Genomic DNA, 14,967 nt, shown 5'->3' on the forward strand with positions numbered 1-14,967 from the left:
CCTAACCCCAACCCTAATCCTCTTTCATGAGAGTAATCCAACCAAAAAGATCTGTCCAGTGTCCGACTGAAAATTCAAAAATAAAAGCTAGGAAGAAGCAATGCATTGCACAAAGAAAAATGTGCAAAAAAGAATCAAACTCACAGGCTGTCGAATCAAGTAAAGAAATAATCCGGCCTTGGCTTGATGGCTTGTTGCTCAATCTTTAAGGTCCCCGACATGCACTGGTTTCACTGCTGCCTTCAGTCAGTCGAGGTACCATCAAAAAAGAGTCAAATGTAGTATTTCTCCATGGCAGGCTGCCACTTCACTCTGTTTCTCTGCTCCAGACAAAATCAAAATCCCTCCCCAAACAATTCCCTTCCTTTGTTCCCCAAGGCCACGCCCCCTTCACCTCTGTGGAACAGCACACCAGGGCTGCGTTCAGCCGCGACAAAATGAAGCAAAACATTGATTTAAACAGAAACAGAAGATCATCGAACACTTTGTTGTCTTACACAGGCACGCAGGCTTGTATTGGTTTGGGAATCAAAAGTTTACATTGACAAAGCAGGTGTATAATTGAAAAAAACAAACAAACAAAAAAAGATGCACAATAAGTAAAGATCTACCAGAATTTGGTTCATATTAATGTCTCTGCTGATTGGCTAACACCTCTGACACACTTGCCAAACAAGAGAAAACATACCTCAATGTCTGTTTGACCAGGAAACTGAGCAACTGAACGTTTTCGGACTGAATGTGCCACTCAACAATGTGGATTTGTGGCTGGCAACAAGTTAGAGGGTTAACCATACTATTGAACCTTCTCATACAGACATGTCCAGAGTCCGGTCTAGGTTTACAGAGATAATGAGTTTACAATGATGTAAAACAGAGAGACGCTGTAACTAATAACAGAAGAGCAGAATTAAGAAAAAGAAAATCTCAAAATAGTTGCTGATTATCTTCAACAATAGACGAACAGACTGACAATGTTTTTTTAGCCCTCGCCATCACATTATCTGTGGATTCACAGGACAGAGCCCTTATACCTTTATAACTATCTGTGGCAACATAACAACAAAAAAGTGAAGCTTCAGAGTACAGAGTGCATAATGTTTGGAAAAAAGACATTGAGGATTACATCAAGTACATACATATCGCCCAGTATTACAGCACACAGCACCCTCTGTGAGAATGTCTGTTCGTCTAATCAATCCAAAACTGATCACATCTCTTGTTCATTCCACTGACCTGGATTTCTGTTGGCTCCAGCACTTTCTCTATGTTCAGTATCTGTCTCTCTATGTTCCTCTTCGTCTCGTCCAGTTTCCACTGAGCCTGCAGTAGCTTTTCTTTTTCTCTCAATAATCCTTCTGGTTTGTCAAATAGTTTTTCTCTCTCTGTTATCTCTGCCTCCACTGCCTGAAGCTGCCTCTTGTTCTCTTCCCTCTCTGCCTCAACTCTCTTCAGTTCTCCTTTGACTTGATGTTTCTGTGCCTCCAGGTCCCTTATCAGTCCCTGTAGGCTGGAAACCACCTGTGCAATGTTCTCCTGTTCTTCCCTGTCCCTCTTTTGTAATTCATTTTGAAGAGATGTAATTTTCCTCTGCAAATCAGCTTTGTCACCTTTAGTGAAGAAAAGATGTGACATTGAACAACACAGAGACACACAGAGGAAGTGTAAATACACAGTAAATTAGAGTAATATTCCCTCTCCATGGAGCTATGGTAAGTTAGCTGGCCCGTTTGCATGTGCAAAGAGCAGCTGTGATGCTGCTTAAAATCAGGTTGTGTGTTGCCAGGTTTTCGTGACAGTTGGACCGAAAATTGTATGTTGTACAATTTTGGATTTGAGCTGGGGGATAAGCAGGGAGGTTTGGATGCTGATAAGATGGAGGGAAGTTTACCATCGTTCATTTATACTACCCACATTGTAATGCACTGTATGTGGATTATGTGTGTATTTCATGCACAATCTGGCAACTTGCATGATGTCAGATAAAAATACAAAACATATGGATCTGTGTATCATGACTATTCATAATAAAGTTTCAGACATTAAAGTCAATGAATTAATATTTAATATCATCAAAAGTAACACTGTGTTGGTGTTTTGCAGTGAAATATGTTATTACTGTAAACATCAAGGAGCTGTGACTTACTTCTCCATTTACAAATGACAACAGCGACGATCACACTGCCAATGGCGAGTGCAACCACGCTACAAACTTCAGCCATGGGAGCACAGTCAGAGGTAAAAATGGTTTGACTCATATTCGTTGGCATATCATCTGCTGAGGACGCAGCACCTGAGTGACAAAGAGCAGAAATGTCAAATTGTTTCCTTCTTCCACCAGAGCAGTTCCAACGTGTGCTTTTCCCAAACTGTCACATATCACTGCTTTGTCAGTGGACTTTAGCATCTACATATTACATGCCAGGTATCCTTCAGTGTCAACAGCTGCTAGGTGTCCTTCGATGTCAGTGTTTTACTGTTGCGTAATATATAGATGCTTTTGTTGAAAGTTCTTCCGGTATGTCAAAAAAAGCACATGGTTAGGTTTAGGCATAGGTTTAGGTGTTTGACTTCGAAGTCACTGACGAAGTGACTGTGTTTGACAACTTTGAAATGAGAACGGGCTGGCAGGTCTGACCCTTTAAAGTGTGGACAAATAAAACCCCAATACGCTTTAATACTGACAGCTACTATCACTTAATTTCGTGGATTTCTATTCTAACACTTGAAAATCCCATTTCGAATTTCAATTTAGCTGTAGTTTGATATAGACATTTAGGCTTTGTTTACACAGATAACCGATATAAATAAAAACAGATTTTTATTTATCCGGGTTTATACGATCAGTTGTGAAAAAATCCGTCCAAAATTTCTGTCTATCCTTAGTGTTTACACGTCTCCACAGAAACGGATATTTTTTTAAAAACTTTGATTTGGAAGCCGTTTTTGAAAATCTCCTTTTTCGCTGAGAAAAACGCCGGTTACGTGTAAATGATAGGTGCAAACGTAAAGATAAATACCTGTTTTCAGAAATATACGGAACCGTATAAACAGGCTCTTAGAAAACGTAGAGATCTAGATGAATAATTACACCTTTTGTCAAACAATAATTTGAAAATTGTAATTGAATAAATTAATTTAAATCCATAAAAAGTGAACACTTTAGAAGGAACACTGGTAATGTAGAAAAACATGCATTTAGTTTAATTTCATTTTAGACTTAATAGATCTGAATTCATAATTGAAGACATCACATTTTTGTAATACAAGTAAATATTAAAATGATGAAATGAAATCATATTGAATCACTTAAGAGAAAACATAAGGCTGCTGCACTGAAGCCAAATGCAGAAAAGACACACATCAGCATTTTAATAATGCTTGTTGGTTTTATGACTGATGCACCAATGTCCAGACAAATAAACGTATAATACTCACACAGATGATCTGTTGGTGGCTGCACACTGGAGTTCTGAAAAATTGTATTCTGTAAACCAGCAATCGAACACTGTTATTATATTTTCTCAAATAGACTACACAAAAACATGCAACATGCAATAAAAGCCATTACTGTAACTGAGAGAATATATCGACTCATGACGGCAGAACAGACGTAAGTTACAAATAGTTAATGATGAATATTTTGTAGTTTACATTAAAAAAAATAAAGCTATGTTCTGACAGCTCACCTGTGTGTAGAACAAGTCAGCTCCCCTCAGTGTGCATCAAACTTCAGGGACAAAGTCCTCACACTGTTTGACTGTAGTGTGTCCACCCTGTCTCCTGCCTGCTCGTTTTTATTGCACAATTGAACAATGATGTGTGCAGTTCTATTTACATTTAGCCCATAAATTTTTCAAGGGTGCATGCATGTCTTATCAGTTTACTGTCAAAGATGTTTTGTTTTTTTTTCAACTTTTGTGCGTGTCCTATCACAGGACTGTAAATCTCAAAGAAAAGAAAGACCCTGACACTTAACCCTGAATTAACGTTCACCAGGACAAAATGAGCTCAATTTAACAGTTTGTTCAGTTTGTTATTGAAATTACTCCAAATGATTCTGATGACAGTTTAACTTGATCTTTGTGTACTTTTCACCAGCTGCCTGGCAGTCCAGTCATATAAACTACCAGCCTGCAGGTGTAACTGTAGCTCTACCACACCTGTATTTTATAAAAAGGAAAGTCAGTCGAGTCAATAAAACATTTATGAGGTAACATCAGGTTCTACTTCATCTTCCATCATCTTGTGCAATGTAAAAGTCAAAGTGGCCGGCTGACTGCAGAGGGCAGAGTAACACCACTTTCAGACGGTTAGACGCAGATGAACAGAGGAAGCAGAGGAAAACACAATCCTTTCAAAGTCCTGTAGGATGGAAGATCAACTCTGGCTGGACTGATACAGAACATGACTCCATGACTCCATCCTGAGACTGAGAGAATCCTCACTGTTTATTTTTTTAAAAAATAAATTACTTCTCTTTAAGAAAAATGACACCATCACTCTTTTCTGCAAGACTTGTGCATACATTTGACAGACAAAGTGGTGGCTGGGTGAGTTATGATTAACAATGGTGTCAGTAGCATCACATTAAGCTTTGACCCTGAAGTCTAATAGCATTAAATGTGTAAGAGAAGAAGAAGCCGGTAACAACATGGAGAAATCTACATCCAGAGCCATGACTTTTTGGACGGACCAAATGTACAGAGCTGTAAAGCTGTCCACCATGGTACCAGTTAGCTGCTAGCTAACCGTAGCTAACTTGTTTGTCCATTGTTTGGTCTGTGACGTAATAGGTCAACAGGAAAAAGGTCCAATACTAACAAGCTGAAAGGGGGCATATCTCCACCTATCGTAGAGGAGTCGCACATACTTGGCTCAATAAATGGATTCCCTTTCTGTGCTTGTATACTGGGAGAGTAGTCCAATTAAATGTCCTGCCAAGCTGTTCCTGTAGTTTGCCTTAACTGTTCAGGTAACCATCCTGACTGTTACAGAGCCTCAACACTTTGTAGTGGAGAGGTTCGGGTGGATGGAGGCTTCGGCAAAATGTTCCCCACTATTTACCCACACATGGTACAAATCTGATTTTCAAAGCTGATTTGGAAGAGTTTCAAAGGGCAGATCAGAAAACATGTGGGTGATTTTGGAAATCACAGATGTTCAATTGGACACAGACAAATTAGAGATAAAACCTTTTATCTTTATTTATATTGTAAACCTTTATACAAGACAGAAATGTGGTCCTCAACACTCCATTGAAAGCTGTACAGTATTTGTACATTTCTGCAAACTTTTCAACTTCTTAGTTATGTCCAAACAACGTGGACCTTTTCTGCAATAAAAACAGAACTTTCTTGCACATTGGTCAAAACACTTTCATGAAATAAGCACTTTAAGATCTGTGTAAGGCTACAAAAAAAGTCACTGAGACAAGATAAGTGATATAGTCTTGATCCTTGACCTAGCCGGCCTTTAAAGCTCAAACTATAGTGATCTAGCAAGGCTAGTCAGCTAGCTCTCCACCTCCTAACATAAGACAGAGTGGGAAAAAAGACATTGTCATACACATATAGTAGTCATATAATTTATTTCTGTATGTATTTGTTTATTCAGTGGTTTAGAGTGTGGGTATCAGATGTGCGTACTGGAGGATGTGTTTCTTTGGCTCTGGGCATTTAGCATTTACTAAACCATCAATATTTCAAACTAAACAATATATTATTAAAGCCATAGATGTCGGTGCAGCTTTATGTTTTTAATATCACTACTGACTTTGTGTAGCTCTGAGGACAGCGGTGATGTCACTGACAGATTGGGTGGTGAACTGTCTTTGTCTAATTATTTTTAAGGTTCATCACTCGGCTTTTATCTGTGTCAAGCACACTTGTTGTCATTTTTGGGCTCAAACCAATGAGGTTGTCACCTCCACTATAGCAGCTCTGCCTCACATAGATATTTACAGATGCACAATTCAAACAGGAAGAGGAGGTTCTGACCTACATCAAGTCTCAGCTGTATTTCTGATGTGCAGACAGTCAGCAGCGAGACATCATGGAGGTCACAGCTCTCTGCGTCAGACTGTGTGAGTACTGAGTATTTTCTTACTCTATTACTCTTGTTTCTTTTTAAAGTCAGCAGACAAACATCTGCACTGTGTGTGAGGTACAGCTCTCTTCATTTGTGTCTGCAGGGATGGATGTGTTAGTGCTGCTGCTTGCACAAGTTAACCACAGTTACTTTGCTCAGAAAGCTGGTAAGGTGGATTTCATTAATTAGCTGTCTGGCTAATGTCCCTAACACTCAGTTTGTGCCGGCCATGTGACGTTCTGAATAATGGTCTGTAATGCTGCTATGTGCGTTTTTTATCATACCTTAGCAACAAATGAGACTACCATCAAAGGAGTTTAGAGACGAAAAAAAAATAAAGAAGTTGAAGTCTGTCACGGATATAACTACAGTTCTATGAGCACAAACCACTTTACCATTGCTGCTCCAAAACTGCCAAAAGTACCCTAATTCTATACTGATGAGCCTATTATATTTGTAATCTTGATTGTCTTTAAAATATGAATAAATGGATGTTTTTTTTTAATTACTGTGTCAGGCAAACAGTCACACCCAGCCTGCACGGGCTTACAGGACACTTTAAAATCAAAACAAGCCAAGACCAGAATCCAACGTACATATTTTCAGACAACATTGAAAAAATATAAGAAAACAGAGCAAAGCAGCAAAGGCATCGTACATGATCAGATTATCATTGTGTAGGACTGAGTTTATGGATCACTCACAAAGGCACAAAAAAAAAACTGAAACAAGTACTAATTAAACAAACTATCTTCCTTCTCTTCCAGGCTTTTGTGACAAAACTGGCAATCTTAAACACTTTCAAACTAAACCACCATTCTAGTTTTAGGTCGTATGAGCACCAGAAAATGTCAGGGTTTAGACGAGCCATGTCGTGGAACATTAACTCTCTTAAGTCTTAAGTTTGTATAGTATAGGAAAAAAAACGTGATTCACCCAAATCACACAAGTCACATATTATCTTTACCTCCTGAATATTGTTGAATCGCTTGATTCTGATGGCCAGAGGAAGAACAGCAGCTCTCAGCTGTGCAACTAAAGATCTTTGGCTCCCAGCTTGGTTCAGGGCCAAACTTCTGTTTTATATGCACATATGTCCTTCATTTAGGCACTCACAGGATGTTTTTGAACCATTTCTCTTCGCAGCAATAATGTTAACATTGCAGCATCAGTTATTCCTGTAAATATACACCATACCCACCTCCTCAAACACTGAGCAAACCTCTTTTTAAATGCTGAATATTTAATTAAACTACTCACTTGTTGTGTCTCTGTCTCAGGTGCAGCGTTTCCTCGTGTTCGTCCAGACAGACTGCAGTTCTTTGAGTATGAGAGACTCAGTGTAAACTGTGAGGAGTTCAGAGGGTTGACTGAATGGAGAGTGATGAGGAGGCTCAACACAATAAGTCCAACCGATTCTTACAACTGGAACACATCAGCACCATCCAGCACCATTTATCCTGCCTTTGAAATGTACAGTGGCAAATACTGGTGTGAAGATGGAGATGGGAAGACAAGCAGTGCTCTCAACATCACCATCACTGGTATGTTTAGCAAATAACGAATCGAGAGTTTTTATAACATTTTTATAAAAGTCACAAAAGACACAAATACTTTTCAAAAGTGGTGCTTCATGACCAGAAAACAGAGGAAAAGGGGCTGTGGCATTAGCTTTGGCTCAACAAGTACAAAACCTCCAACTATCAGAATGCACTGTGCCTCACTGGACTAATAAACACTCCCGCTGGTGTTTGACACACTGCGAGCTTGTCCGTGTTGACACAGAAATGAATATGGTGGCCAAGTGGTAACAAACGAAACATTTGAGGTGAGAAGTAAACAATGCAGTGACATAATCTTGATTTATATTTGATCAACACTGCTGAGTTCAACCTGGTCTCACTCCGAAGTCATTGAAAACCAGTGGTTGGTGGGTGACTTTCGGCGTCAGACACCGATGAAAAAAGCTGTCCTTACATATTGGCATGATACACAGCTGGCTGCAGTTGTTGTTTAACCGCACCCGGCAGCATCAGGTGAAACGTGGAGGGACAACAACGCAAGTTAAGGCGGCAGAAGTCTGAGTAGGGTGGGTGAGAGGGGTGGTGGATGGTGATTCACCTAGGAGGCTGGTGTTTGCTTCCTGTAAAATTGTAAAGCCAAATCCTGTTCAGTTCGAGGTGTTGTACTGACGTAGTGCTTTTATTTTGAAAGAGACTGTATGCAAACTGTACATTTCCTGTGAAAACTGAAGTGTATTTTGAAAACAGACAATGCATGTAACAGGCTGAAGTTGACATGGCATCCCAGAAGGTCAACAACCAACACACCCAGGGTACCTGAGAATGTGTTGCTTATTTTTACAGTTTGGTCTAAGTTTGACAGAGAGAGGGGGTCAGCTCTCTGTCTCGATCTGCTTCTTGCTGGTGGGCAAATGAAAATGTGGAAGTGCAATCTGTAGTTGGAGCAACAGCCCATTGATTTGATAAATGAGCAGGAAGATCTGGGCGCTGAGCTTAAGATGGAGGGACGTTTACCACAGTTGATTTACACTGACCGCCCACATTGTTATACAAAGCTGGTTGAGAGTTAGTAAGGTGTCCCTTTAAGTACTGTATGAACTGTATGACCTGACCGGCTGCAACTAAACATCTAAGGCTAAAATCAATTTACTCATTATTTGCTCAAATAACAATGTTTTGTAGACCAGAAAAGATTTACGTCACACCAGTCTCAGTCAAGGCTGAAATATGTTGAATTCTACCAAAGTGATATTAAAACAAGCTGACGGATCTACTGACAGCAGCCAGGTGGAACATGGAATGATACAGCTCAACAAAATGTCTTACATGCCAGAAAATGCATCTGATCTTGTGGAAATGTATTTATTTTATTAATTTATGAAGATAATGTTTAACATAAAATATCTTTCTCTCACTGTTCAGATGGTTCTGTGATCCTCAGAATTCCTGCCCGTCCTGTGGAGGAGGGAGACAATGTGACTCTTCACTGTAGTAGTAGAGAAACTCAATCAAAACCCATTGCTGATTTCTACAAAGATGGCTCCCAACTGGGGACCTGGTTTGAAAAAGACATGATCATCCAAAATGTTTCCAAATCTAATGAAGGACTCTACAAGTGCAGCATCGCTGGAGCTGGAGAATCACCAGAGAGCTGGCTGACTGTTTTAAATCGAACTAAAGGTGATTCTTCTTGTGCAAGCTCGTGTGTTTGAATTCTCTTTTTCTCTCTGGGTTAAAGACAGATGACGGAAACCTGTTTAATATCTTCTTTCCAGCTCCGTTCAAAGAGCCTCATCCCTCCTATAATCGCTCCCCTGATCTACCCTCCATGCTGTGGTTTGTTGCCAGTGGTTTCTTGGTGGCTCTGCTGTGGTTGGTGATGACACTGCTCCTCGGTAGGAAACTCGAAGGTACAGCAACACTTTCTGCTAGGAATTATATTTAAACAGCACTTGAGCGGCTGTGGCTCAAGAAGTAGAGAAATCTTCCTCTCATTGGAAGGTCAGTGACGATCTCACTCCTGAGTGAACGCTGACTTGTGATGTAATGTGCTATAGAAATGGTATGGTAAATGAACCAACCACTCACAGCACTGTTAGTCACATTCATCCATTTACTGCCACCCACTTGTGGCCGAGGCCAAACAAGATAATGTCTTGTACACTGGGAGTGATTTTAGTTTCGGTATCTTGCCATTGTACTTTGAGAGCTGGGGATCGACTGATCCTCTGATAAGTGGACGACCTGCTCTACCTCCTGAGTCACAGCCGCCCCACAGAAATGCAGTCCCTTCACCATTTACTTGTCTTGTAGCAGCTGCATTTTGTCACAGGCAATGTTTTTAAAATAATTTGACTAAATGTATGTACTGCATTGATGAGCATACAATGTTCACAACAAAAGCACTTTGGTTAAGCTCACAGACAGATGTGGTTTCACTTGAATCTTAGTTAATACGTTATGTGTAATGCAGTTTGTTAATAACCTACCCATCAGAAAATAAGTAACTTGAGTGTCCGTGAGTGAGTGTTTTCATTCAGACTGCTGTACTCTCAGTTAGTTCAACACCTTAGTACTGGTAATGCCACATAAATAAAAGTTTAAGCAGAAAGACATTTTGTTCATTATGTGACTCAGAGAGATAAGTTTTTTTTTTTTTTTTTTTCCCCAAACAGAACCTGACCTCTACAAAGAAGGTATCAAGTTACCTTCACCAGACGAGAGTGTTTTCTATTCCTCAGTGATCTACAGGTAAGACTGACACTGATACAGAATCACTCTTCTCTAATATTTCAGTTCATGTACCTGCATTTAACCAAGTTACATCACATGGTCAGCATTGCAATAATAAAGATTACGATAAGCGGTGCTCCACTAGAAAAAGCGGGGACGTTTAAACAAAGATAAACATCAACAGCTATTATCCTAAAAATCACGAGACAACTGTCTTTAGCTGTGCAGTGCATTTTACTGTATGCTGACCTGATGACCTATTTTATTCATCCTTGCTGCTGTTTTAAGCACAGTGAACCTGAAATGGATTTTTTACTCACACTATTGTGGAGTCTTAGTCAGAGAAGTCATGTAGACTTTTTTCAGTTTTGCACCCACTGTTTGTTTTAATCTTTTTGATAATTCTCATAGTTTTTCATTATCCTGTGTTTTACAGGCCACTTGCAGCTGAGGAACGGAGAAGATGATCTGTTCAAAGCTCTACCACAGAATGAATAATTCAAAATTTAAAAACTGCAAACATGTGCCACCATTGCTTTTTAACTCCCATGCATATGGACTATTTACAAACTGACAAATGCAGACTTGCTAGTTAGCGGGGGAGGAAGTTACACAGTCACATTCAGTGAAGGTTTTAAGTTTCTTATATATTTTCAAAGCTGTTAAAATGCTTTCAAAAAAAAAAAACCCTATAAAAAAGCAAAGTATGCTATTTTTTCCAGATTTTAAATGAATTACAAGAAACAGTTGGTTTTCTTTCCATTATCACAAGACATACTTGTTAAGTATAACAAATGTAGTTATTCTAAGCTGAAGCATGATCATTTTTCTAAATGTAACCAAGTAGTTTTGTTGTCTAAAGCCTAAACCACAGCGTCACTGTATGGCACATAGAGACAGGTATTGGAAGAGTTTAGAGTTTGCGCAGGATTTTGACACTGCATGGTCTAGAAACCATTTTGATAGCAGAAAATATGCCAGCTCCTTAAAGTTGAGTTTCAGGGACAGATTCTCAAAGGCAAAGAATAAGATCACAGAATTCACTGAAGAGGAGGAGGTGTAACTTCTACACTTTCAGAGGATGGTTAACACAATGTGGGGAAAAAAGAAATAAATTGCAGATTAACATGTACTCATTCTGTCTCAGCTTTTTAAATATATTAACTTGCTTTTTAATGGCTGTTTTTAATTGTATTAAATGTCCCTTAATTTGTTTCTTTTGCACATTGTCTCCATGTTTTGTGTCAAACACTTTGAGTCGGCTTGCTGTTGAAATGTAAAATAAACCTGCCTTGCACTTCCATCCACGACTGTTATGAGAATGATAAGAGTTGGTAAATGGAGATAAACAGTTGGTGTTAGTAATTCTGCAATTATCTGCCATTAAATCATTGCAGAAGAAGAGTACATCAATCAGTTAATCAATCAATCAATCGAACAATCGGACAATCAATCAATCTTTATTTATAAAGCACTTTTCATATACAGATGTAGCACAAAGCGCTTTACATGGTTTCAACATTCTCTGCAGCCCTCAGGTCCTCCGGCAGGCCGTTCTGCAAACGGAGGGCATTACTGAAAAGATGCCTCACCGTGAGTACGCGTTCTAACTTTTGAAATAATTAAGAGGCCAATGCTGGAGCACCTCAGGGTCTGCGAGGGTTCGTAGGGTGCAAGCATTTCTGTAAGATAAGAAGGCCCAAGACCATGAAGACATTTAAAAACCATTAAAAGAACCTTAAAATCAGCCAATGCAGTGATTTTAAAACCAGTGTAATGTGGGCCTGCCTTCTGGTCTTTGTCAGTACCCATGCAGCTGAGTTATGTAAAAGTTGATTACTTGATTTGATGGGTTTAAGGACAATGCCTGCAGTTTAGATAAGTGTTTCTCTCTCTGAGCCTCAGGACTGATCATTAAAACTTCAGTTTTGTCCTGGTTGAGCTGTAAAAAGTTTTCTGCCATCCAGGATTTGATATCTAAAATACAGTTAAAAAGGGCATCAATTGGCCCTGTGTCATCAGGGGACATGGAGATGTACAGCTGTGCATCACCAGCATAACTGTGGAAGTTAATACCATGTCTCCTGATGACACGACTTAGTGGGAGCATGTACAAATTAAAAAGCACGGGACCTAAAATTGAGCCTTGGGGCACACCACATTTAATTTCAGCAAGGGATAACATAATGAAAACACAGCCAGTCAGAGCTCAAACAATGGAAAGCCATGTAGAAAACATGATGGAAATATGACATTTCTGTTTGTTTCATGAATGAATGTGAAGAAGTTACAGTCTCCTTATCGCTTCACAAAGATAAAACTTTGTCACATTTTGCTTTTATTAATTCACCAACCTCGCCATCTCCACCAGGCATAAAAACTTTGCGATATTTCCACTTATTATCGAATTGATGTTGTTTTTTAATGCACAAGTTGAAAATGCACATAAAGACAGGTGCATGGAGATGCACTTACTGCCAGCTGACGTGAACTGATGGAACAGTTTGAAGAAGTGAAACAGTTTGCAGCATGTGAAAGTGTCGTGTGGTTCATCATCTCCTCAGTCTTTACCTGGGGCTTTTGGTTTAGTCACATCATTCGTGTTTAATCTTAAAACAAGTAGTCTTTAAGAGTGTGACAGTTAAACCACATCGTTCTATCTGCTGTCTGCTCACACGTCTGAAGACGCTGCTGCAGTTTTTAAATACACTCAGTGTGGTCGACAACCAACATGGTGCAGTTACAGCTGTTTGACCTGAAGCAGACGCACTGAGTTTACAGCCTCTTTTATATTTAGCTACCATTAAACCATAAACTCAAACAGAGCGCTACACTGTTCAACTGTCAAGGTAACCTTGACGCATTAAATCGCCCCAGTATTTTACTTTCAGTTACGTGCTTACAGTCCAGTTCTCGCTCCTCACCCACTCCTTCAAGTACACACCTGTATTTGCTGTAATAAAGTTTTACACATTGAGATAAGAAACTGGGTTTACAATAAAAAAATAACTGACTGGACAGTTTCAAACTTGTGCTGGCATGCTTGTGTGTACAGATTTTGTCCTCTTTAATGTATTCTTATAAATAAGATAAGATAATAAGATCATGTCTAATAATATGTTTACTCAGGTAATAAACTGGAAGCATGCAAAACCAGGTGTGGAGAAGTACTATATGTGAAAGAGCCATATGAAGCCTTTTGTGGATCCACAGTCACATCACTTGACTCTGTATCATGTTAAATAAACTTGTATATTGTTCATAATTTCATGAATGTGTAGTAATGTTTTGAGTGTTCCTTTTAAAATATTACTTCACTTGCATTTTGGATTTTAAGGCCCAATCCCAATATAATATTTGCTTTTGCCTATACATTCATGACTACCACTCAGACAGCCTTTCACTGTCACTGATCTGCAGCTTCTCAGGAACATGCAGAATATATGTATCTGAGGTCTAGCTCACAGCAGCAGTGTCTATTTTAAGAGGCGTCAGGTTTTGAGACTTGTTGCTACTGCAAAGTTATGACAGGATAGTAAACGCTGCTGTGACACTGAATGCACAGTGATGGTCCTTGTTAGTTCAGTGCTGCCCCCTGATGTTCTGATGCTGTGTCAAATCATTGCTCTGCCTTATGCAGTACATTATACAGGTTGACATAGAATGAGCACCTCTACAATCAAGTACCTTTGATAATTATTAGCAACAAGAATCTTATCATTTGTAATCTGAATTTGTATCATATATAAGACCATACCAGGAAGTTATTGATTTTACTCTGGCACATTTATAGGATGTAGCTGCTATAAAAAAATGGATGAGTTTTACACCTTGTTTACGGCGCCTGCAAAGCAGAAGCAGCTGCGTCAGTCCTCTGCCAGAGTCTGCACCATCTGTACACTGCTTTGCACTCAGAGGCTTATTGACAGTCAAATTCACAATCAATGTAGGTATGAGCAAAAATGAACAAGAGACACTTGAAGCATAAAAAGCAGAGTGCCTGAGTTAAATTGAATTAAGCAGTGAGCAGTGTTGATTGTACCTAAAAGTGTATCAGTTCACATCAGATGCATGTGAAACAAACAGCTGGAAAATACACAGCTGGAAGGTGTCTTGTATAAAAATGGACAATGTCATCGGGAGCTGCTGTTACATGCTGCTTCTCAGCTGTGAAGTCATCTTTGTAGCTGACATGTTTTGTCTCTGACCTGCAGCTTATCTACTCTACAAAACACTGAGCATGTCTTTGCAGAATAACTGCAGCTTCTCTGCACCTCTTCAGTGATTTAAGTCTCGACATGTACGCTGTGTCTGTTGCTAATGCTGGTGTAGGTGTGACCTTGGGGTCTATGGCTAGATGGGAAGTAGTGTGGGAGCAGCAGGTAAACTGTGTGTATGGGACAGTAATAAAAAAAAAAAAGCTCCGTTCACTCTAAAAAGATTTTTGACCTCTACATTTGTGTCCCATTAAAGGCAACTTTTTTTTTTTATTTATTTATTTATTTTTTTTACCAATAGTAATCCTATAAAGTGACGACATTAGGAGTGGGTCCCCATTTTGTTTGTAAAATGCACACACCAGTACATGGGCAACACACTTATCAATCCTGCTGATGGTTTC

General features: G+C 39.3%; 1 protein-coding gene and 1 long non-coding RNA gene across 4 annotated transcripts; one reads left to right on the plus strand and one right to left on the minus strand.

The window, feature by feature from the left end:
* Positions 1-1,472: 1,472 nt before the first annotated feature.
* On the minus strand, positions 1,473-3,761 carry LOC117246023 (uncharacterized). Its single transcript, XR_004500672.2, has 4 exons — positions 3,690-3,761; positions 3,439-3,487; positions 2,147-2,293; positions 1,473-1,610 (listed from the first exon to the last, which is right to left on the minus strand). It is a non-coding gene; the product is annotated as an uncharacterized LOC117246023 (long non-coding RNA).
* Positions 3,762-5,942: 2,181 nt separating this feature from the next.
* Positions 5,943-14,922, plus strand: LOC117245712 (uncharacterized). Of its 3 annotated transcripts, none has more exons than XM_078163988.1 (7): positions 5,943-6,085; positions 6,194-6,256; positions 7,371-7,634; positions 9,036-9,293; positions 9,389-9,508; positions 10,289-10,364; positions 10,783-14,922. In XM_078163988.1, exons 1-7 carry the CDS (start codon positions 6,055-6,057, stop codon positions 10,811-10,813), a joined length of 843 nt encoding a protein of 280 aa, XP_078020114.1. In that variant the 5' UTR covers positions 5,943-6,054; the 3' UTR covers positions 10,814-14,922. The 3 variants fall into 3 exon arrangements, with proteins under 3 accessions (XP_078020114.1, XP_078020113.1, XP_078020115.1); XM_078163987.1 differs by having other exon boundaries at positions 5,944-6,085; positions 9,389-9,523; XM_078163989.1 differs by lacking the exon at positions 6,194-6,256 and having other exon boundaries at positions 5,950-6,085; positions 9,389-9,523.
* The last annotated feature ends 45 nt before the right edge of the window (positions 14,923-14,967 follow it).

The sequence above is a fragment of the Epinephelus lanceolatus genome, chromosome 22 (assembly GCF_041903045.1).
Source record: "Epinephelus lanceolatus isolate andai-2023 chromosome 22, ASM4190304v1, whole genome shotgun sequence".
Lineage (NCBI taxonomy): Eukaryota > Metazoa > Chordata > Actinopteri > Perciformes > Serranidae > Epinephelus > Epinephelus lanceolatus.

What these genes read in the sequence shown, in the direction of transcription:
- LOC117245712 (XM_078163987.1), top strand. Translation starts at nt 6,055, where the DNA reads ATGGAGGTCACAGCTCTCTGCGTCAGACTGT. An exon ending in TCTCAACATCACCATCACTG is followed by an intron (nt 7,635 to 9,035) that starts GTATGTTTAGCA and finishes CTCACTGTTCAG; the next exon opens with ATGGTTCTGTGATCCTCAGA. An exon ending in TGTTTTAAATCGAACTAAAG is followed by an intron (nt 9,294 to 9,388) that starts GTGATTCTTCTT and finishes TCTTCTTTCCAG; the next exon opens with CTCCGTTCAAAGAGCCTCAT.